The sequence below is a fragment of the Miniopterus schreibersii genome, assembly GCF_964146895.1.
Source record: "Miniopterus schreibersii genome assembly, chromosome: 10".
In the NCBI taxonomy this organism is placed as follows: domain Eukaryota; kingdom Metazoa; phylum Chordata; class Mammalia; order Chiroptera; family Miniopteridae; genus Miniopterus; species Miniopterus schreibersii.
The window spans coordinates 29920010-29944618 of NC_138110.1; the positions used below are offsets into that span (position 1 = coordinate 29920010).

Here is a 24609-nt window from a genome sequence, read left to right on the forward strand (position 1 = left end):
AATCCTGGTGCCTTGGGCTTGCCAATCTTGGTGGTAAGACCCACCTGGCCTATAGGCTTGCAGAGGCCTTTGGGAGGGAATTTAATGGAACCCCAATGGCTCTTCTGCACCTGCCCTTCAACGCCCCAATTTCTCCCCACTGGCTGTGTTGGTACTGGAAGTTCCATAATTTTTGGACTTCACTTCTTTGTCTTGGCCAGAGTATCTGGCCTTTTTCTAAAAAGCCCAGCCTTGAGAAAGTGACATCCCACAGCCCTAGACTTTACTCACTTCCTTCAGTCCTTTCTTGAGAGCAGGTATGGATAAGAGAAAAGGAAAAGAGATGCCGGCAAGGAATGCAAAGAGCCAGGAAGGAAGGGCTGACATGAGGAGAACCCATTTTGTCCATTTCACACTTTTCCCTGGGGCCTCCTCAACCTCTAGGCCCTAGACATCTCCTGCAGGCAGGCCTCGTTCTGCCACAGTTGCAGTTATAAAAACATTCCACCTTCAGAGGACTGAATTCAGACCACTTAGGTATTTTGATACACACCTTTATAACCTGAGAATTTATGTTCTCAGGTAAAATTCTGCATTTTTCAAAACTATGCTCCCTCTCCCAGAGAACCTGACTCCTAGCTATGCCCATTTGGGAATGGGATGTGAGCTGTTTTCTTTCCTACCCCAAATTCTAAGCTCCATTTACATATAAGGGTAGAGACATGCCAGTTTCCCTGCCTGATGGGAGGGTGAGACCACACTGATGTGCTCAGTGCAGGCCCAGTACACGTGGTAGGCACACATGGCAGGCACACATGATGGGTATGCATGGTGGGCACATGCAAAGCAGCAGCCAGCAGGACGGGGGGAGGAAGCAGAAGAAACCAAACCCACAGAAATAGGCAGAATCTTTCCTGACACTTTAAAGTCTAATAAGTACATCAGGGAACAAATAACATCCAGGTCAATGTTAATGAGCCCTGGTGTTTAATATGCACACCTTTATTTCCTAAAACTGAAAAACCTGACTGTAGTCTCTGATCAAGGACATCCTCCAGCATCAGGCATGAAGTAAAAAACACTTGAGAGGGTAGGATACCAACCATCAACTGTGCAAACAATCCTATATAAAGACAGCATGTGTCAGTGGGGATCCCTTTGAAAGTTGCCCATTCTGGCCAGATTCTTTCATCTGGTCCATAGGTGCTGAACTGTGTGAGTCACCGAGGGTTGAAGGGTTTGGGGGGGTGGGAGGGGCAGGACACGCACATTTCAGCACATATGGAGCCATAGCCCTGTTTTTATTGAGGGTCTACATAATTTCCTGTGGCTAATTTTTCTCCTGTTGGGACTGTCAATTAAACCCCCTCCCTTCCCAGGGTATCTATAACTAAGAAGTCACTATCCCCAAGTAGGGCTCTTAACATGGTTAAGGAGCTCTGGTGAATGCCAACCTTTCTCACCCTCTCATTCTTAAATATATGGGTTACTCTGTCACCAGGCCATTCCTTTCCTCTCTCCGTACCCTGCTGGCTTCTTCCCAGCTATTTCTATAGCGAGGAAGCAATCATTAGTTTGTCAGTTCGGAGAAGATTCCATGACCCCTGGAAATGGTGGGCATCTCAGCACATCAAATGAGCCTATGTGAGAACTTTTATTTGTGCTGGTCACCTGGAGAATGAGGCCACACTGACTTTGAAGTTGATAAGAGAAAGACTTTACCCTAATTCATTCAAGATCCTGTTAATTTTGCTTATTTGTGGAAAAACAAATGGTAAAAATGTCAATGTGCAGTATAATCAATTAAGTGGAGGAAACTAATGTCTGTAAAGTGCCTATGTCTGTTACCATTGCCTGAAGACAGAAAGAATGCACCTTAGAGAGGTGAACAGGGAACAGTAAACTCCCCGAAGGGCCCTAGAGCTATGTTAGTTGTGCCGGGCATAAAAATAAATACTGGAAATTTTTTCTATACTGTAGAGGGTAAAAAATTGTTCCTGTCCATTTGGATAAAAAACAAACATGCATCATTCAAACAATAGTTACCCACACATTTTAGCTAATATTGTACTGGTAAAATTAGCAGGAAGAAGGAAACACACATAATTATTCTCACTACAGTGCTAGAAGGGTTAAAATTTTCTGTCAATCTGACTGAGCCAAAGTACTTAATAAGGGAGGGAACAGTGGGAAGAAAAAAAATTGGGTGAGTTTTCCATAAAGCAAGGTTAGGAAGGCAGTATTTGAATAAAAAATAAAGTTCTGTAATGAAAACATGCTCAGTGATTTCTACAAACTAATCACTCTGTGGCTTCGTGTATCAGGTCAGTAAAGGTTTGCCAGCGGGAACAAGTGAAGAAGGAAGGAGCAAACTATTCCTTAGGAAGGAGCCTTGAGCTTCTAGTGGGGGCCTGGGAGGGTCCAGCCCTCAATACCTGTCCTTGCCCTGAGAGGGGGCATCGTCCTCTCTCTCTTCCTCGGAATTGGGCTCCGTGACTGGCTGCTCCTCTTCCTCCTCCTCCTCATCCCTGAGAAAAGGCCAGGAAAAGAGAAATGCACACAGAGACAAGATGGAGAAGTAAGATAAGCATTACAGACAAACAGGAAGATGAAGCAAAATAACTCCAGCTGGCTGAAATGAAAAGAGCACATTCAATCTATTAGGAGAAAGAAAGAGAGTTCTGAGATAGGGAAATTTAAATGTGGGGTGGAGATGCAATAACCCAGTGCAGGCCAAATTTCTCTGTCAATTAGGCTGGATGCCACTGCCTTGCACCCCACCCGGGATTCAGAGAAGCTTCTGGCCTTGGGCAGGACTCTTATCTGGTTTTCCACCTCCACACAGTCACGCATGGAATGCGTGGTGATGCCCTGCTCCTGCATCAAGCAGGGTCCTCACCTCTTCACTGCACCGCTGTTGGTGAGAAACCACGGAGGGTCAGGCCATACTGCACTAACCTCCAGGGTGGACCTATGGTTTTTGCATGCCACTCCCTCATTCTCAGTGAATGTGATTCATAGGTGAAGGAAGGGAGGGCTGATCCACCTCCACTTCAAGGGTGGAAGCATGGTCTAGGTGGAGTTAATCCACACCACCCCTGGGGTTTCTCCTGGTGCCTTCAGGAGAAACAGTAGCCATAAGGCAACCCTAAATCTGGAGCCTCCCATAGCTGCTAGTGGAAGAAGGCTGCCTGTGAGTGAAAATGACCCAAGAAAAGCAGAGCTGAAGAGAGGAGGGGGAAAGCAGTCCCCATGACAAGTTTAAAACCTGGATCCAGTACTTTTGAAGGTTCATGCTGGCGTTTTACTAATGGAAGATGATAAATTCTCTTTTTTGTTAAAGATCATTTAACTGGGGTTTTGCCCTTGCAGCTAAACAAGCACAGACTTTATAACTGAATCATTACCCTCCTTTGGCCTCTAAATCTTGTCAATATCTGATTTATGTCACTGTCCACGTGAAACACCTACCCAAGGCTATGTGGGCTTCTAAATGCCTTGACAGAGGAATTGAGACCCTTGAACTCCAGTGACCTTCACCTTTTTCACTTCAGCCCCTCATACATTGGTCCTCCTCACCATGATACAGAACTAGTCCACCTTGGAAATCTGACCACAAGCCCCCATTCACCCAAATCTCTCATTCTGCTCCTCCCACCGTAGCCCTCTGCAGTCTCAGAGCATGCATCCTCTGCTTTCTAAATGTCCACCAGCTCCATCTTCCCTTCAGTCCTTAAGAATCCACCACTTTCATCTTGTCAAGATCTTTAACTCTTTTGTTTCATTGGCCTTCAGTTGTAATGTTTCTTTTTCCTGATGTATAAAATAAGACAAGAAAGTACACAAAACACTGAAGCTTCACAAAATAGATACATCCATAGACCAAGCACTCCTTCAATACTCCTTGCAGCTAAACAATACTCCTTCCAGTTGCTTCCCTCCCCTACTTCAAGTAGCACAGGTTAGCTTTGCCTGGTCTCTTCTCCATCTAAGAGGATCACACTGTGTCCAGCTTCTTTTGTTCAATGTTACATTTGTAGATTCATCCACACTTGAAGATCGTTCGTTCTCATTGCTATATAGCATTCCCTTATATGAATATACCACAATTTAGTTATCTAATCTACTGTTAATGATAATTAGGTACTTTTCAGTTAAAAACTATGCCCACAACCTCCAGCCTGAGGCCACCTTCCCTCAGTTTGATTAGGAATTTGCAGATGTTATTACTCTTGGTCTGTCCAGAACCCATAGATCTCTATCCTGCTGTCCAATAGGTCACTGCTCTTGAAAACAAAACACTGAGCTTCTCCCTCCAAAATGACTTGATTTTGCTTGCTTCCCCCAGGTGGTGAAGTCATTTAGAAGTAAAGCCTGCTGGAGTTGGAGAGGCTCGGAGCCAGGCTGCCTGGGTTGCACTCCAACTCCATCACTTACTATCTGTGTGACCTTGAGGCCCACTTTCCTTATTCCAACAACAGTACCTACCTAATATGTAAAGCACTTTGAAAGGCATGGCCATAGTGAACAAATCAGTTTCTTTTAGCTCTTAGCCATCTTTATCATCACTGTTTTTTGGGCCGTCTAAAGAAATCTCTAACACCCCCACCAGTGGATACTCAGAACTCTGCTTGATTTGTTAAGGAAGAGGGCACAGTACTCGCAAAGCATTCCACAGCACTGACAGCACTTTCCCTTTTATAACTTCCACCTGTGTAAGCTCTGGCTTCTCGGTCCCTTTCTCTTGTATGTAGTTGTCCCACAGATGTTTCAAGACAGCGACCCTGAGCTACATTCCAACCTATCTCCTCTTAGGCTCAACATTTGATCCTGCCATAAATCTTCCCATGTCTTGCGTGTATAATAGCTGTGCCGTCATGAGTGGCAGAGCAGGACCAAGGGCAGGCGGCACAATGATGCCCTGGGAGGACCCACTTCCAGGATGCCCTATGGTCAAAGCACTGGCCTTGCCTTACAACTCAAGCGGTGGAGAAGGAAATACCCGCTCGAAGGGCACAGGACTTTCTGTGCTTGATTTTATTTAGTTTCATCCTCTGATGAAATTGGTTGAACAGAATGATATTTTATGTGATAATATTTAAGAGTGAAGAATTGGTTCAGATAATTTTGCTTTTTCCCTAGTTGAATTTTCTCTTAAAGTATAACTTAACTTTGTTTAGATTTGTGCTAAGGAACTCTGGGATCTTTGGCATTTGGCTTTCAAATACCTCTAACGGTATTTTGCTTGTTTTTAATGCTAAAGAGTTACTCTAGGACACAGGTCTGTTCTGAACTCATCAGGTATTTTCCTTTTTACCACAAACAGTCCCAAACTGGAGGCCACATTTTTGATGCTGGAAAACCAAGAGGCCCTCAGTCTGGAGCCTTACATGCTGTGCCCTACAAGGCAAAAGACAACCTATACAACAAAGAAGTACTTGGTCCAATGTGTAAATAGTGCCAAAGTTGAGAAACCCTGCCTGGAAATACAGAAGCACACGTACACCAGGATATGAGTCTGAGAATACTCGCAGAAATAATGTTTGTAATTGCCAAAAAAATGGAAACAACCCAAATGTGCACCAACAGGAAAAAGAATAAATAGACTGTGGTATTCCAATCAGTGAAAATGGATGACCTTCAACTTCATGTGACAATATAGATGAACATTAGAAGCCTAATGTTAAAAGAAAACACGTGTAAGAAGAAATATGATATACTTTCTTATAAAGTTCAAAAAGTCAAGTGTATAGCATATTGTTTGGTTATACATGTATGTCTGATGATACTAAAAACAAATAATAAACCCATAAGATAATGATAAACAATATTTAAGAGCGCTTGTTACCCAGGTCCAGAGATGGGAGAGTTGGGAGTACACAATCAATGTGATTTAGGAATAATGCTCTGGGTTTTAGTGAGGCCACAGTTTCACTGATGTTCTTTATATTAATACATACATTTTATATGAAACTGAATAAATGAAAAGAGGGCCACTCGTGGACCAATGACAACAATGTATCATAAACCAAGAATTATGATTAATCCAATTCTGAACAATTAGAATTTTTTAATAGATTTAACTTTTTTAGAGAAGTTTTAGGTTACAGCAAAATTGAGCAGAAGGTGCAGAGATTTCCCACAATGAGTAACAAAACAAAATTTTTTTAAAGCAAAGAGGTGTAACTATGGGGCAAAAGTTCTATCTTCCTTTATCCAACAAACACTTACTGAGTATTATTATGTGCAAGATGCTGGGGTATAGTGGTTAAAAGAGGTTCCTACCTTTGGAGTTTACAGGCCCATGAGGGAGAAAGACATTGAACAATAATTGTACCAGGAAATACTTGACTGAGAAAGCCTTCTACAATGCTGTTCGAGCAAAACTCAGAAGGCCAAGCAGAAATGGACCAGAGGGCAAAATAGGATTTTGCACATGATCCGCCCCTGCTCGAATACATCTACTAACATTAGGATCAAGTTCAATGTGCCTACATAATACTCTAATGCCCCTATCATCTCTCCAACATCACGTCCCACTTCCCCTTCGGAACCTCCACACCCAGTCTTAATTGGTCTATTGATCTATCTACCCAACACCGAGGGCATTTCCGATTTGAGCCCTCACAGGAGTCATTATCCCTGCCTGGAGTTATTCTTCCTTCTCTCTTCTCCAGTGGGCCCACCCCCCAGGGGCACCCAATAAGTTGTTGCTGCCTGCTGCAGTTCTTTGGCACTGTGGACTTAGCCTGGTGCTCATCACGGAGAAACTTGCACAGATGGTCAAAGAACAAGACTGGCAAGAACTGAGAGCTGACCTTAGAGATCTCCCCACATTGCAGGGAGGAAAGAAGACGTCCAGAGAGGGCAAGATTACATAACTTGCCAGTAAGAACTCCAGTCTCCTAATGTCTAGGCCAGTGTCCCTTCTATCATTCAGGCTATGCCATGAAGCAGAAGCAGAATCTGAACTGGTTTTATCACTCAATCATCACTGCACTGCTCCTTCTGAGCAATAGTCTCCTGAACTCTGCTTCTCAAACCTTCTCTCACAAAGAACAGCCAACAAAATAACATTTGCACAGCCTGCTAGAGTAAAGGACAAAGTTGTGTGTAGCCCCCAGGAGACCTACCCAGGGCTCCAGTCACTCCAGACCTCCCTCGTGGCTCTGAGGGAATCAATCTGGGCACAGGTATGACCCATGTGTGGCAAGTAGTTAGAAAGCTCTGCATGAGGTTTAGATAAGATGCACACATTTTAAATGCCCCATTTAGTTCTGTAAAATGCATAGGATAGATCATAATGAGATGAAAAAAAATTTTTCATAGAACTATTTTGTTAAATTTATGACAGAGAAAGTGCCCCTTTGGGCTTCATCTGCATCACTCTGTGTTAGAGGATACTTAAACTTGTGTTTGAACTTAGCCTTACAGTGACTCACACTTTCTGTCAACTTTAAGGCTGTTTTTAGGTTACCAAGGGTCCAAGATGAGATTTAAAATTTTCCAATTAATGATCTTAATCATTTAAGACATATATCTGACCAACTGAAGCAGTGATTTCATTCAAAAATAGAGTTTTGTTATCCACCAAAGAAAGAAAAAAAATTTCCCTCTAAAGATTTTTGCCAGCCAAGAGAATGAAAAGACATCTAACAGAGCCCAGCTGTTGCTCTGATGTTTCCATGGTGAGAACCCAAAGTTAGACAGGAAAGTATTTATTGTCCCTGTAGCATGCAAAGCTTAGGAGGAGTATAAAGCCCAGGTCATGGATACTGAATATACCCAAGAACAGAACTTAATACATAAACCATTATTTTGCTATTTTGTTTTAGAATGAAATGCTAATGGATCCAGCACATTCTTTTTGCTGAAAAGATGTAGTAGTTTAATATAATGGAATTCCAGTCTGTAGAGTATGAAAAAAACAAAACAAAATACAATTAGTAGCCGAGTTGTAGATTTATTCATGTGTAAAACAAATCAATCCAGTGATAACACGGGACCATGCGATGTTTCACTACTTTCTTTTATACGTACTTTGATTTTATGCTTCTAAAAAACTTTATTCTAAGACATAGACACTAGTACACTGCTTTAAATGTCCCTGAGAGAGCAGAAGAGAAACTAGGATGACCTTGAACTAGAATTCACTATGAACTTTTGGAAACAGCAGGGACACCAAGCACAGTCCTGGACTAGGGATTCAAGATGGCAACAGCCAGAGATGAAGACAGCCCTGCCCTGTGTGGGGCTTGCCTTCATCCTGAGACCCTGGGGCTCTCTTATCTCACTCATAAAATAAAGTGAAACAGCAAAATGGGAGCCTCCAGCTCTGGCGGTCTGTGATAGCTGAAGAAATAACATGTGTGCACATTAGACAAGTGCTCCCATCTCTAGAAGTTGTTCAATCACTAATCTAACATGTGTTGTATGGTCAAGCTCATTTCTAAGTTTTTCAAATACTGGCACTTTTTACATACATTCTGTATTATGATTTTCACAAATGGGAAGGGAAAGATACTAAAGAGTGAAGGACTCCTAATTAGACATAATATATGTATGTTTAAGCAGAAGATATCAAATGTAACCACCCTGAGGAAGCCAAAAGTGTGTCAGAGTTTGAGTGTGCGGTAATATCTTTCTAACTTGTGACTCAGTTTGATTCTAAAACTCTAATTGCCTGTTTACATGCTTTGGACTTCAACACACCACAGTCAACTCTTAATATGGTAATAAAGTACAGATAATTGACATCTAGAGATAAACCCCAAATCTTATATTTCAGCCAGTGTTCTTCCCAACAACCTCATTCTCTATTTTCTACTCCCCTCAAGCCATGCCCCAAATTACCAACAGTAACCACATGGACTTGTGTGGGTAGAATTTGCTTTCTACTTCATTGACCATCTGCTGGTGTAGATGCCAATGAAGAATGAATTATATAAAATGGAGATAATGGGAAGAGAAAAAAGTGGCAAAGGGCCAGAATTATCTAGAGACCATCACCAAAGGAACTGGACACATCACAGGTCCACATGTCACCCTGCACACTCACACAGTCCCCAGTGTCCCAGTTTTGAGTTCAGCCTGGTCCAGGAGGGTGGTCCTGGGAGACCCAGTGGTGAGTCCTACTGATTTCCAATGCATGCCTCAAACTCTCCATGTCTCTCCACAGCCAATAGCAATCTCCAGCCTAGTGATCCTCCACCCTTGTGATATATTATTTGAAAATGTGGATGCTTAGATCCTACTTTTAGAAACTGTATTCACCTACTTTGGGGTGTGGAATAATTTAAATGTTCCACAAGGTTGAGACAACTGCTTTAGTCCAAGCTACCAATGTTTTTCATAAATAGCAAACATATGTCCCTGTTTCCACCCTCCTTTGCATCAATAGCAAACAAATGTCCCTGTTTCCACCCTCCTTCACCTCCGATCTGATCCCACCAGGCAGACAGCCATCTGTTCAGATGTGCACAGCTGAGCACTGCACGCCAAACCACCACCAGACTCCACACTATGGTTTCTAAGACTCTGCATGACCTGCTTACTGTGCCACCTCATCTCATCTCCGTTCCACCTGTGCCCCTCTCCACACTCTATGGCCCTGTCTCCTGAGATTCCTGTTAGTTACCCAGGTGCATCATGCCCATTCCTCCCTCTGCCATCGAACATGGCATTCCACTGGCCCACGCGGCTCTTTCCATCCTTTAGGATTCAGCCTAAGTGCCTGAGGAGGCTTCTTGGGCCAGCCCCATTCCACTATCCTCTTTCCTAAATGATCTTTTAAAATTAATATTCACGGACAAGAATCCAAACTCCCTTTGAGAACGTATAATATTACTGATAAAAATTAAGTTCCTTTTGACCAGAGGTAACCACTGTTATAAGTTTGGTGAATAAATTTCCAGATTAAAAAAATTAGACATATTAACTACAATCTTTTATTAGGCAACTGAGGTGACAAGTACGTCGGTACTTCTAATATGGAGCATTTCTTGATGCTGGGTGCCTTCTATCATTTGGGTAATCCATGCTTTACTTATCTAGCCATTCCTCCAATTGTTTGCTGTTATAAGTGATGTTGTGGTGACAATTCCTGCACATGTCCTTGTGCACATCTGTAAGTTCCCCTCAAAGGCATCTCTTTATATCCCTGTTACTCTCCACCACATAGCCCTGTTTGCTCCCTTCAAAAGCACCCTTGCAGAGCTCCATCTGCTTACTTGCTACATTTATGTATACACTGTCTTATGTGGCTGAATGCTTCATAAGGGTCACAACTACCACTGTATCCCCAGAACCAAGAATGTGGCCAGCACAAGAAAATATGAGTTGAATGAATAATGAATGAATGAATATGTAGCTCATGAGCTAGTATTCCTGCCTCGATAAAGGCAGGGCAGTAACCATAATATCGAAGTTGACAGAAGGTCAATACTGACCAAGAAGTCTATCAATGTTAAGCTTAGTGTGAAATAACATGCTCAGGATTGTGCTTTGTCTCCTAAAGATTTGCTGGCTTGCTCACTTACTTACAGACATGAGCTACTATGGATGTGGACTTGAGTCCTAGCTTTGTTTTAACCAACTTCATCTTCGCTTCATGATTTTTTCCCATTTCCTGATCAAAAATATTTACCCTTATAATTCAAAGGCAATTTTACAAAACTTGTTATAGGTGAAAAAGATATAAACAAAGAAAAATATCTTCTCAAGTCCAGTTAAATCTGTATTTGCTTAACTTCGGAAGGCCTGCCATTGGCACGCAGCCATGACACCCTCCATCTGACTCAGCCCACCCGTCCCGAGACCCCTACAAGAGAAACGCCTGCACCTAGCAGGCCCTGGCTGGCCACATCCTTGTGGGGGCTCATCTCCAGTTAATTTTTAATCTCATGTTTATAAAACCAGAACCACAGGGCTGGAAAAATAAAACCTCAGGAATGAAATTATTTCTCTGGGGCAATGTGAGTACTGTAACTGAGTATCCCTGAGGTGTGAATAATTGCCTCTGAATTCCTTCCTGAGTTTTGTGTCTTCAGGAAGCATGCTGTATCAGGACGATCAGAGGCATTTAGGCTGCAGATACCTGTCCCGAATGTGCCCAGGCTTCCTTGAGTTCTGCAGGGCATTCTCCGAGGGCAAGGGGCAGGCTTTCCTCTTCTTTGCTTGGCTCTGCCTCCCGTGGATCTCTCCAGGGAAAGCAGCCTTTACTGGGAGGCCTTCAGTCACCCATTTATTCTATTTATTTAACAAACTCAGTGCCGGGTACTCTCATGCTAAGCACTTTACAGGGTTCACTCCTTTCAACCTCATAGAAACTACTGAGGTGGGTACTATTATTACTCCATTCACACAAGAGGAGATGAGGCACAGAGAGGTTAAGGAATTCTCTTAGAGTCACACAGCTAGTAAGCCAGGATTCAAACACAGATAATTCAACTCTAGCATCCAAGCTCCTGACCACCATGCTCTGCTACCTTTTCTATGATCATTTCTTTGTGGCTGGCAAAAGAAAATGTTTCTTCCATTTAATGACTGAAAAAAGCCATTAATTCTTCCTTCTTTCAGATTCTTTCTTGAACATCTATGTTTCATCTCACTGTACTCATGTGCATGGGGGGTCTACCAGCTCTCACCCTCTGCCCATCCCACTAGAAGGAGAGTTGATGACAGCTTGGTATAGAGCGTCACAAAACATACTTGAACATGAGTATAGTCCATGTTAATTCTGATCAGTTTCTGAACCATAAACATCACCTCACTTAGAAATAAATATTATTTCCACATGGATATGATGCTTCTGTGATCACTGTCGGCATGCTGAGCTCATTGTGTGAGACAAGACTGACATCAGGCCAGGGCTCTCTTTCATGGGGCCTGTCTTCTTCAATTTCCAAAGCCTATTCCCAAAGGGCTCCCCCACAATATGTTTCCCCAGCACCACTCTGCCCAGTCTTCCTTTTTTGCCAGGTCAGATTTGGCCTCTTCAACCTACATTTTCAGGTATCTATTTCCCTGTTCATTCAACCTTCCTCAGTGAAGAGTTACTACCAGGCTCCCTTCCCAAACTCTTGTCAAGCAAAGATAATCTCATTCCTTCTTCCATGACTGGATTCAATCAGCTCAGCTCAGTGATCATTAGAAAGCCTCTGCTCCATTTCCAAAGGGATCTGAGAATTGCATGGGATATAGAGAGAGAGATGCTTACTCTCCAGGATCACCAACACCACACCTATACCTTCAGAAATGCCAGGAAAAATCAAGCTCTTCCAGGAAGGGTTGTGAACATTCAGAACATGGATAGAAAGGTGTGCATTACACAACGTGTGGCATTTGCACAAGTGGGGGAAATGGGCTTGACCCTGAAAGAAAATTCCCAAAGCAAATTGAAGATTTAGCTAGAAACAAGACTCTTTCCTTCTCTTTGCAGTGTGCCCCAGCACTCCCACAGTCAATGGCTTGTCTCCTCCTGAAACATCACACCAGGTAAGACCACTCCAGCTTTAGAAACACTCACACTTGAAAACAACCAATTTCAAGGTTCACTAGCCTGGAAAGTGAGTGAACTTCTGGGTTTCAGCATTTCACAAGATGATAATTCTACACTTTCCTTTCTAGGGCTTTATCTGTTCGCTTCTTTTCTCACTCAGTTTGTTTTCCCTGGGTTATGGCATCTGCGGCTAGGCATCAACCCTCACCTACATGTAGCTGAGTTCCAGAAGTGCCTATCCCACTCACCAGGGACACCTCAAACTTAAAATGCCCAAAGCTTACTGAGTAGCCTTATAGCCATCCCATGACCCTGGGTTAGTGGCTACGTGGGAATCACCCAGACTCCTTCCTCTCTCTCACCTTACAATCCAGTCACCATACTACAAAGGATGTCCTGAATCTCATCACCTCCCCCTACTTGCCATTCTCCCTGCAGCTACCTAGGGCCCTCTCCGCCTCTCCTTGGACTGTTGCAACATCCCTAACTGGCCTCCCTGTTTGCAGTCTGCTCTCCTCCAATGCACTCTCCACACTGCTCCCAGAGTGGTCTTCCTGAAACACAAACCTGACCTCACTTCCTCACTTAAAACTCATCAGTGCCCCTGTTCGGTTTTGAGAATAAAATTTGCTATTTTCTTCCAAATCTAGAAAGATCCCCAAATTAAATTCAACAAAGTCCAAATCTCCCAAGAAATTTGCAATCTGGTCAGAGAGAATCTTTGAGAAACCAGGAATCCTGCCCCAGAAGTCAGAAGGGGCTTTGTAAAGTGGCTTCTTCCTTGTGCCTCAATGCCACTGCCTTTTCTTGGTGGAGGTTTTCCCAGTTCCAAGCTCACTTCCCTTTGTCCCCCGGCCTCTCCCCTTCTGTCCCTTCCTTATTCAATATTCAGGAAAACAGAGCCTCTTGGACACTGAACGATAAATCTGAATCGCTGGCTGTATTCCTTTCATACCTACCTCAGGAGGTCACATCCCTTGTGGGTGAATCCCATTTATAATGAATCATTTACCATCAGATAAAACTTCCCAAGTAGCTACTTGCCACTCAAGGTACCAGTGGTGGTTAATCTGGTTGTTGTGAAATCCTCTAGCGTGTTTATGCCAGTGCACAGACTCTCCTCTCCAGGTCATGTCCATATTTATTAACAATTACCTTCTTTAATAGAACAATATCCGAGAAAGCTCCAGGGCATGGAGTGACTGCAATAACAACACTGAGCTAAGCACACATTTGGGCTGCCTCTCTTAACTCCCCCCTCACCCTATTAAAAACGCACCATCATCCTGAGTTTGCAGTGGAGGAGACTGAGGCCAAGCCTGGAGAGGAAGAGGGGACTGTGGCTGTAAAGGCCATGCCTGTGCTCTCAGCAACCTCAGCTGTTGTACTGCATTTGGTCAGACCTCCAGGAGCCAGGGCCGAGCCTGTCACCCCAGTCATAGATTTTGTAGGTTAACACCAATTACATAACACCTACTAGTCTCATAATGTCTTTTGCTTGCAAATCCATTGCTCATTGCCAACTGTTTCCAAGACAGAGCTACAGGGTGTTTATTTCTGCTACAGGCCCTGCAGCTCACAGGTGAATGAATTCTGTGACCCCTGGCAATGAAGTCCTGTGAACAGGCCTCAGACAGACCAGAGCGCTGCCTACAACTCGGCATCCAAACTTGTCTCCTTCCTGTCAAAATGCAGGAAGGTGAGCTCACCCACACTACATGGTTCCATAATTAGGCTGCCCCAGTTACCCACTGGTTCCTGTGGCTGGTAGAGAGGTGCCAACCCCCTTTCCTCCTCTTGCAGGAAAATAGAAAACACCACCTTCTCCAATCACCTCCCTCCAGCTCCCACCCCTGAGGCTTAGCCTTAGGGCTTGGCTCCCCTCTTTCCACCACCCACTGAGCCACTAATTGGTGTGCATCAAGTATGAGCCTCCAAAAGGTGAGGACAGCTTAGCCTCCAGTAGTCGATAGTAACTGTGGCTTCCTCTCAACCATGTGTTTCTGTTCTCTATACCTTCCTTCTTCCCCCATCACGAAGATTATGGCTGGTTTGTTATGATTAACCGGGAAGGCTTGTTCCAGTGCTGCAGTTATTGCTCTGACATTTTTGGAACTCCTCTTTAGGAACTGTCTGCAGTGCCAATTTATGAGGAAAACAAGCAAATCAGGATGGTTATTTCAGGATCAAAGTCAAACAGTGACTACGCAGTACAGCTCATCTCATTAGGATTTCCAAGCTCCAGTAAACATGTGTTCTGAATGATCTTTTGCTTTCTCAACAAATCTAATTCATCCCCAAGAGAGAAAAACTTGTTACTACTGAAAACATTCTATAGGTTCAGAGAGTAGTCCAGGAATGTTTGGTCCAGAGTGCAGGCTCTGCACTAGGGCTGTCTGGGTTATTTTAAGGTGGCCACTTCCCACCTGTGAGATCTGAGGCAAGTTCTAGAACCAATCTGTGCCTCAGTTTCCCTATCTGTAAATTGGGGAAGACACTACCACCTTCTTCATGGAATTTACAATACATGTAAAATTGCTCAGCACAAGTAAGTACTCCATAAATACTGGCTCCTGCTGTGACTACTGCTCCTACTACTTATCTCTGAGATAGTGAAAGAAGAATTACAAAGCATTCTCCCAGGACAACACAGAGAGGCTGCAATTAGAAAGAGGACACACTGTCCTGAGAGCATGACACCTAAAAGCCACACAGGAAAAGACTCACAATATATTTTATGCATACATCAAGAGGCAACAGAAATTCAAAGATATTTGAAAGACAGGGAGACAATATTTGTGACATAACCATCAAAAAGTTAATATCTATAATGTATAAAGTATACTTATATTCTCTCTGCTTTTATATCTGAAAGTTTTTGTATTGAAATTAAAGAGTAGCTATTCATCAATTTAAAAGGACACACCATTCAGGAGACAAATGAGCAAAGAATACAAACAGGCGATACTCAGAAAAGGAAAGGTCAGTAGTCAATCAACTAATGGAAAATGAACCACCTCAGTAGTCAACAAAAGTGCAAATTAAAATCTGAGGCACATTTCACTTCTCAGAATCTCAAAACTTCCAGAGAACTCTTACCATCCAGAGCTGGTGATGGTGCGGGAAAGTGGTCGACCACATGCTGACGGTGGGACAGCAAACTGAATTAGCCTTTTTAGAGAGCAATGTGGTGATATCAATATTTTAAATGTCTGTGCCCTTAATCTAGAATTCCACTCCTAAGAATCCCTCCTAAAAGAATGCTCACATGTACACAAAGGTGTGTGTATGTGTGTGTGTTTATTACAGTAGGTTTGGTACTAGGAAAAACCTGGAATCAAGCCATAGCAAAATGAATGAAGGTATTTCCATACAATGAACACTAAGCAATAGTTTTTTTTAATGCACTGGCATGAAAAATCTAAAATGAATAATATAAAAAGATGGCAACATGCATTTACTAATTACTTACTGATGCCAAGGACACAGTATGTTTGTTTTATATCTACAGAATCACAGGGGGGAAGGAGGGTTGTTTAATAAAATGGTGAAGGACAGGGACTACGAAGCCAGACCACCTGAACTCTAAAGCCAGCTCCACCATATATTAGCTGTGGGACTCTGGACAAGTTACTTCAACTCCCTGTGCCTCAGTTTCCCCTCCTGTCATGTGGAGATAATAATAGTACCTATCTTATGGGGTAATGGTGCAAAATGGACTTAGGTCACTGAAGTTCTTAGCATGATGCCAGGCAAATAGTTAGTGCTCAGTAAAGGTTAGCTGCTGTAACAGCTGTTGTTAGTATCTTTACTTTTGGACTCTATGATCCAACTATCTCCACTTTATGTCACATAGTTGGTACCCCGTTCTTAAATCCTGTTGTTTCTATTTGAAAACATAAAGAGTTGCTACTTATTCAGCGCTGCTCTGTGCCAGAGGCCATATCTAAACTGACATATGGCTCTTAGTGGTGGAGCCAAGCACCCCCTCCTCTGCTTTGACATTTCTTCTATATCCTTTACAGTGACTCCAAAGGCCACGCGGGCGAGGACCTCTGCTAACTGCGTACTCCTTCGCTCCCTGGAAGCCGTGGCCTATTTCCCACTAGCCGGTGCAGACGAGGCTTCTGATGCTGGTGTCTCCCCCACCCCTACACCTTACCCTGCCAGAGAGACTCCTTGTCCCTGCAGCATGGGTGGGCAAGCTATCACCTGGTCAGCACTCAGGGTCGTTAGCCTGTCCAGGCATGGTCCCTCCCGGTTTTCCCTTCTCTAGGACCAGGCGGGACCAGGCCACATGCTCTCTCTCTGCTGCTTGAGGGTCAGGTATTCTGGGTCAAACTACCGGGTCCAGTCCCTTCCAAATGTGAGCTCAAGGTCTGGCCACAATCCTTGACTCCCCCGTCCTCCTTTTATTTCATCATCTCAATTTATTAGAATGACTACTTCTGTGGAACATATATTAAACCTTTTTCCCCTTATTTTTATCCCTAGTCTAACCTACTGGATAAAATAGAAATTCTTGAATTTGACATTTCTACTTCTTGATCACCAGCTGACATACCACCAGCCAAGAGGAGAATGCCCATTGCTCCTTCTTAATGCCACTTGATCATCTGTGAACACTGAGTGGGCAGAGGTGGCTCTGATGAGCTTGTCCCCTGGGTTCCCACTCCTCCAAACAGGTCCTTCAGCCTGGCTGTAGAAGATCACACTGTCCATTGTGTAACCATTGTTCTATCACACCACTGTGTTTTATGCCAGTGTCATATTCCGTTATCAATTTTTGGAATGTGATGAACATGAAGCTGATTAGAACTGGATATGTTGGGCATTTGGGTTACCGAGAAAAGCATGAGATTTAGTCAAGCCTTTGCTTCCCCAAGAGGATTCAGTATATTCCCTGAGAATTTGCAGTGAAAAACTTTGCTAAATGGAGTTAAAACAAAAACAAAAGGACCGGCTGTACTATCTATGTAGTAGCCCAGAAATTTGAAAATTATATTCTCTGAAAAAAAGTAAATTTTGATTCATGAACATGAGCATTTAAGATTGGTCCACAGAGTCCCACGTGCTTGTAAGAAAGCTACCTTCCTTCCAGTAGCCCAAACACTTCAGACATTGGCATCATCCTAAAGAGATAAAAATTATAACCATTTACCCGCCTTCCCCTAAGGCAGGAGTTCCCAGGCCCAGTACTGTTGACATTTTAGAACAGACAACCCTTTGTTGCGGGTGGCTGTCCTGTGCATTGCAGAATGTTTATTAGCATCCCTGGACTCCACCCACCGGATGCCAATAGCACTCCCCACCCCAGTTATGACAACCAAAAATGTGTCAAGACATTGACAGATGTCCTCTGCAGGACAAAATTACCTGTGGTTCAGAACCACTGCCTTACAGGACCACTGGACTGATCCCAGCCTGCCTCTACCTCCCTGAGCATCCCATCCTTTCCCAGACATCCTTTCTATCAACTGGCTCTGTATGTCCCCTTGTCTGACTCATCTCCTGCCTTTTCCAACCCCCTCAATATTCCACTGTGCTGTGGGAACTCATGAGCAACCATTAGCAAACCCCCCGGTAGTCAGGATCTCTTCATGAAATATTCCTTGTTCTAACCCAAACTTAAGGACACTCTTCCCTACAGCCCTCTCCATGGCATGGTGGGTTTTTCTCTCAGACCCCACATACTCCTCTCTGCCAATCCAGACTATTTTTCCTCCCAATATCCCTCAAGCAATCCAGCCCCTTAGGAAAGGGGTTGGTAAATTACAGCCTACAGGCCAAATCTGGCCCACCACCTGCTTTTATACAGCCTGGCAGCTAAGAATGGTTTTCACATTTTGAAATGGTTGGGGGGAAAAATTTTGAAGTTATTTCATGGCATGTAATGTGCCAACCTCAGCGCCCATAAATAAAGTTTCACTGGAATGTAGTCATGCTCTTTTGTTTACCTGTTGACGACAGCTGCTTTCACACTACAAAAGAAGAATCCAGTTGTATAGTAGCAACAGACACTGTCTGGCCTGCAAAGCTTAACATATTTACTCTCTGGCCCTCAACAGAGGAAGTCTCCGACCCTTGCCTTTGATGCACATGGCAGTAGTCTGTACCATCCACTCCCAACCAGTTGTCATCATCTACAACCTGCCAGGTCACTCTCCCATGTGTATTCAAATATACACATGACTGAAAGCTGGATGGCACGACTGCTAACATCAGGGACTGAATGAAGTTCGAAATTACCTCTACGGGTTGGAATGCTGTGTGGAAATCAGCAGGATGAAATGTAAAGTTCACATATTAAGTCCCATGCAATGCTCATTATCAGAGAGACTGACATACAGACCAGCAATAAGACCTGGTGTGTGTTGACAGAGGTAAGAGCCAGGATGAATGGGAAAACATTATGGGGAAATTTTATCCATATAATGGAATGCTAAGCAATAATAGAGCTATATCATTATGGAGCCAATTTAGGTCAGATGACTTTCCTAACAAGCAGAAAAATTCAAGGACAGAGTGGGGCGCCTCAGGGAGGAGAGCACCTGAGCCTGGAATGCACAGAAAGTGCTCCTGCTCTGGGCTAGGCAACCTTGAAGACTTTTTAGTCCTAAGATGATATACTATTACAATTTAAACCAGAGACACTAGTTCTGTTGCTGATTAGATGCTAAAAATAAATTTTCTTAGAAAAAAATGGAATGCCAACATTTTTTTCCAATCAAACCTATATATTTAAGGGACAGATGACCAATAAACTCATACCTCATTTGGTGAGTGCTTGGTGAGCTCTGGTCTCTATTTCTTCAGAAACCAAAGCAAAGCAATATGAGTCTAGAGTTTTATCAGTCCTTAGAATTAAAGCACATAGCCTAGCAGGCCTAAGTCTATAAGGAGACTTGGAGACTTTCTCCTTTTCAACTCCCTTTGAATTTTTACATTAATCCTCACTAGAAGCACACCTATATGGTATATAAATCAAATTCCCTCTCTAAAAAGCCAAGTGTAAAGCTCGCTCAATGACTATATTTAGGAATGGTTAGTTGGGAAGTGGTTTTGTACTTCAGACATTGGAAGGCAAAGACCAAAGGCTTGAATTTAATCCATGGCTCAGCCACCTAGTCCTGTGATTCATCTCAAGGCAACAACGCTCTGATTGTTTTTTTCACTTGTAGAGTGAGGATGACACTTGTCCTGCCTGGATCCTACAGAGGAACATTGCGAGAATTAAATGATGTAATGGCCAAATGATGCAGAAGGGCCATCTGAGGGCAGAGTATCATATACATTTTAGGACATCATGAATCTCTTTCTAGATTCTAACATTTTTATCTTCTTTTCAAAAATATCAGCATTAGTTGCGTTGCAGAGTTAACAAATCCAGCCTGAGATTCCTCCTGTGTGGAGTATGCAGGCATGTTGCTACAAGTTAAGCAGTAAGTCGGGCCAGAACATTCAGGTAGAGGAAGAGTAATCTAGGTCAGGCATGCTTCTGTGTCCTTCAAGGTCTACAGGGAATCCAACACAATGAATTACTAAATACTAAAGTCATGTTTAGAGGCACAGATGTTGAGCAGGTGACTAAGTTATGCACGAAGAGATCAGTTCCAATTTTGCTTCTCATCACCCTTTCTCTCTATCCCACTCCCAGCTCTGCCAAAATTGTGCTCTTGTTTTGGGGCCATGAGCAAAATCCCTCCAACAGGCCTTACAGAGAAGCCACTTCATAATCATCAACCTGTAAAACTTCATCTGCCTTTATAAGCTGGAAAGTGTATTTTTCTCAAATAAGTGCTACAAATCTTACATAAAAGCAATAATTTCAGTAAAATGAAAAATTATCCCTGTTTGAAAAGATTGAGACAGCAGCACTCAGAGCAGTGTCTGTGGCCTCCCCATTCCAGATCCCACCAAGCCCTGCACCTTGAAACTGTGAACTGTGCCCAGGATGGTCCACTCTACTGCTGTTACCTATCATAGGCACTGTCACCTGAACTCACAACACAGGGACCTGAAAATAGAACAGGAACAAACATGACACAAGTCACACAGCAAAAGATCACCAAGAGCTGCTGACAAGGTCTCCTAATTCCTACCCTCAGCATCTTTGTTGGTTTTAAATATAGATTTTCATGTACACTTTCCTCAACTCTGTCCATGTTAATTTTTCAAGCATTAGCTAGGAGCAGTGCTGGAGAGAGCTTCAAGGGCCTTTTGAGCACTGCCTGAGTTTCTTGATCACAAAGTACAATATCCACGGTAGATGTTCTCTTTCATCAGTTTAAAAGTTTTGGCCTTCTTTCCACTAAAATAGAGCTTGTCATATACAGACTCACAGAAACAGAAAAACCTGTAGGTAGAGGCCTATATGGTAGAGAAGGGTGTCAACATGGACCGTGCCTTGCACATAATTCCCAGACCAATGCCCTCCTCCCCCTGCAATAGAAGGCACCCAAAGGCATGGGCTGGTTCATGCTTTAGTGATTCCATAAATATCAGACCACTCAGGGCACTTCTCAGCAGCAGTAGAGGGTAGGCAGTCCCTTAGGGATGGAGAAGAAAGGACATATCTTGATCACTCTCTTAAGGTCATCCAACTTATTCTGTGTAATGTTCACCATGTAGCCTCCTGACCTACATTTGGTTCCCAGGTGGACCTCTATGATGGGGGAAAGTGCTCCAGTCAAATGATGTGAGCAGGGCTTCCACCGTGGGGCAGCAGGGAGTGGTGCACTGGCACTGGTTGGCATGGACTGGTCCACAGAGCCCCATCATCCCAGCAAACTGACAGCATTGGGAAGACAGAACTGGCCCCAGATCCCAGGGCAGCATGGCCATCCTTTTATGCACCTGTGTTTCATGGAACCACTTCTGAGTTCCCTTAGATTTTGCCAAACTTTGCATTTTTAATATGTATAATTTCTCATGGGATTGTCAGTCTACTATTTTTCCTATCTACTTTCCTCATTCTTACTTTCTCCCAACCCAGATGTGAGGTTCCTAAGGACAGAGATCATACCTTTCCTATTTATATACCTTCATGACTTCAAACAGTCCTGGCCTATAATAGACATTTAATAAAAATGTTTGCTGTACGACTAAGTGACGGCATTCGTATTTACTAAAACTTTATATGCATATAAAATTATATATTTTATACTTATATATGTATAGTTTAAAACTCAAACAGATGTGTTCTGCTTAATGCAGCCTTAACTACATATTGTCATGACTACCTCAAGATTCTCACCATCTCACATGCACGCGGTGGCCTACCACCATTTTTTTCCATTTATTTGTGCTGTGGATTATTTTCCATTTGATAAAGCACAGCTTTTTTAAACAGATGCTAACTGAGATATTAAATAGTATGAAAACACAAGTGGGTGGAGAAGGTTATAAGAATAAATCTGTGCTTGTCACCAGGGCCACCTTGCCCTGGGAAGTTCCATGGGAATTTTGGGTGGTGTTTTAATGGTAAAGAAGAGGCAGGAGAGGCAGGGGAGTAAGTAGGTGGGGATGGTGGTGGGACCCGTGGGGTTGGGGCTTCCCTCCCTAGCATTCTTGCACCCTTCTCCAAGGCTGGGTGAATGCTTACTTTTCACGGAGATCCCGCACTTGACTGGGCTTGAAGCCGGGAGCCGACTGGGAGCAGGGGCTGGTGGGAGCTGACAGAGGACTCCTGACGGTCTGCACAGAGTGCCTGCGGCTCCGCCTGCGGTCCAGGCCCTGGGGCTCACCCCCGCTGCCACCAGAACACAAACTGACCCTCCTCCGGTCCCGGCGCCCGCTGAGGGGTGGCTCAGCCATCTCATCACCATCCTCCTGCCGGAGTGCCACCTGCAAAATTAGAGAAGGCCCAGTGAAGGTCAGGCTTGACATCCTTTCACGGCCCCTAGGGGGGACTGTATACTTCAGGCTCGTCTTGATGAGAATCCCATCCTGCACCCTCACACTAACCCAAAGTGCAACCTGCCAACTGAAAGAGGCTGGCCCCAGGGCATTTACCAGATCAAATGGACACGAAGGTGACAAACAATATCCTGAATAGGTCTGAGGAATGTTTTGTAATTGGATGGCATCTTTAGCCCAGAGTCCAGCTTTGCCACTTCTCTGGGTCACCCTTTGCTCTTCTCTGGTCCAGGAGGTGGAGGCCCTCCTGAAGCCCTGAGGCAGGAAGCCCTGAAGTTCCTGATGGTTCCTGAGCTTACTGTCCCAACCAGGGAGTTAAGAAAAGCACAGCAAGGATTCTGGTCAGAGATGAGAGCCACAAGACCCAGGTGAGGGGAACAAGCCTCACCCACATATCTTTCTGAGAGGCCTAGTGCCATAGAACATACCGCCTGATTGCAGAATCTCACACACTTCTGTTGCTAGCAGCCACCCTCAGCAGCCTGGTCCCAGGGTTGGGGGTGGAGCCTACAGTTAAACTAGACAGCTTGAATATGTGGTCACCAAAATACATACAAGAAATAGATTTGACCTCTAGAATAAAGTTTTACAAAAATGTCCTCTTTAAAGTGATGCATATTTGTGCAGAAGAATAAATGGCTTACTCTTTGTCACTTAGGCTTTCATGTAGAAACCTGAACAAACTGTAACCACACCCACCCCTGCCTTCTTCCAAGGGATATTTAGGTCCTGCTCCTAGTTGGTGCCCCTTCTGGAGGCCCAGCTCGACCATCCCTAATCTTACTCTATCCTGGCTCCTACCCCACAGTTTGCTCCCCTCACATTCACGCCAACCCTCTGTGCTTTGCGTAGCTTTGCTCCTGATCCACACTCCCTCTTCCCAGCTGTGGGCTATACTCATCTGTACCTCCAGCTTCTTTAATTTCTTACCCCTACCTTCTCTAAAACTAGACAGTAAGAAGAGCACAAGTTGTCACTGACTAGACTTTTGTGTGCAAGCTGGCCCTGCCATTAACAAACCAGGTGTGACCTGAAGAAAATCACCTACTCTCCCTCTAGCTAGGAAAATAGTATTGCATTTGCAGGTTTGTAGTACAAATAACTTATATAAGGGTAATTTATGTAAAGCAACTAGAGTAGGGCCTTCCCTGTGGCTGGTACTCAATAAATATGACTGTCCTTTCCCAACCTATGCCCTCAGATGAAGGGGCCTGGGACACCAACAAATTCTAAATTCTTCCATTGCACACAACTGTGGATTGGCAACCTCAAAGCCCAGGTAAGCCAGCCTCCCCCCCCCCCCCCCCATCCAGCAGTCTCTATGACTTGGCAGCCATGGAGTTCCATAGTCTCACATCCCCAAAGGTGCAAGTGATCCAGCCTGTGGGGGTTCTCAGTCACATTTCACAGCTTGGTCCTGATATGAGAATGAAGAAATAATATAAAGACACACAGAGATAATCACACTATATGGCCATTACATCACCTATCTGCAGAAAATCTGGCTACTGCAAAATCAACGATGCCCTATGTCCAAAGTTTTGGTAGCAGCGTTCATCAAGCAATGTGAGCTTGGCTGAGTCAATGCCAGGTAGGCCACTCTCATGCAGGTTCTGAGGAATGAGCACCTGAAACACGTGGCCTATTTCACAAGAGGGTATCTACACTTTATCTGCCCCATCTCCCATTTCAGCTTTTGGGGAAGATGGATTTTGTGACAGATACATTTTAAAACAAACTCTGTGTCAGATAGATTTTAAAACAAACTCTTAGATATATAAAGGCAATTGAATACTATTTTGACTATTTTGTGCTTCTGAATTTACTAACTAGACATAATTTTGGGAGGTTTGGGGTAAGAATTGATATGAGTTCAGAGAAAGCTCTATTGTTATAAAATCTCATTGGAAAGTCTGTTTCCTAGGGGTCCCTTCTCCAGTTTAACTGAAAGAACTAAGGAATTATGCATTTGGTTAATCGCATTTAACACTCTGAATGGCATTCTCTGGGGAAAGTTTGAGGATGATTATGTACCTAACCAAGGACAGTGTTTTTAAATATTTCTAGTCAATTACTTTTTCTTCATGTTGAGATACAAAAATTCTAGGCCATTTTAACTTATTCTGACCTGGGGTATTGATTCTGCTTCTTATTAAGCACATATTTGGAATAATAAGATTAGGGGCTAAAGTAGAGTTCAGATATTTCTAATT

The 24609-nt window shown here is 43.6% G+C and overlaps 1 protein-coding gene across 9 annotated transcripts in view; it reads right to left on the bottom strand.

Annotated features, from left to right (window-relative positions):
• The window catches only part of FHOD3 (formin homology 2 domain containing 3), a 396327-nt gene that overhangs the window by 108221 nt on the left and 263497 nt on the right, over positions 1–24609 (bottom strand). For 5 of the 9 annotated variants that reach the window (XM_081149139.1, XM_081149138.1, XM_081149140.1 and 2 more), the window contains exons 10-11: positions 22083–22324; positions 2415–2507 (exon numbers count right to left, since the gene is read on the bottom strand). In XM_081149139.1, coding sequence (XP_081005265.1) covers positions 2415–2507; positions 22083–22324 — 335 coding nt within the window. The remainder of the gene's footprint in view (positions 1–2414; positions 2508–22082; positions 22325–24609) is intronic. The other 4 variants (XM_081149144.1, XM_081149143.1, XM_081149142.1 and 1 more) reach the window with 1 other exon arrangement.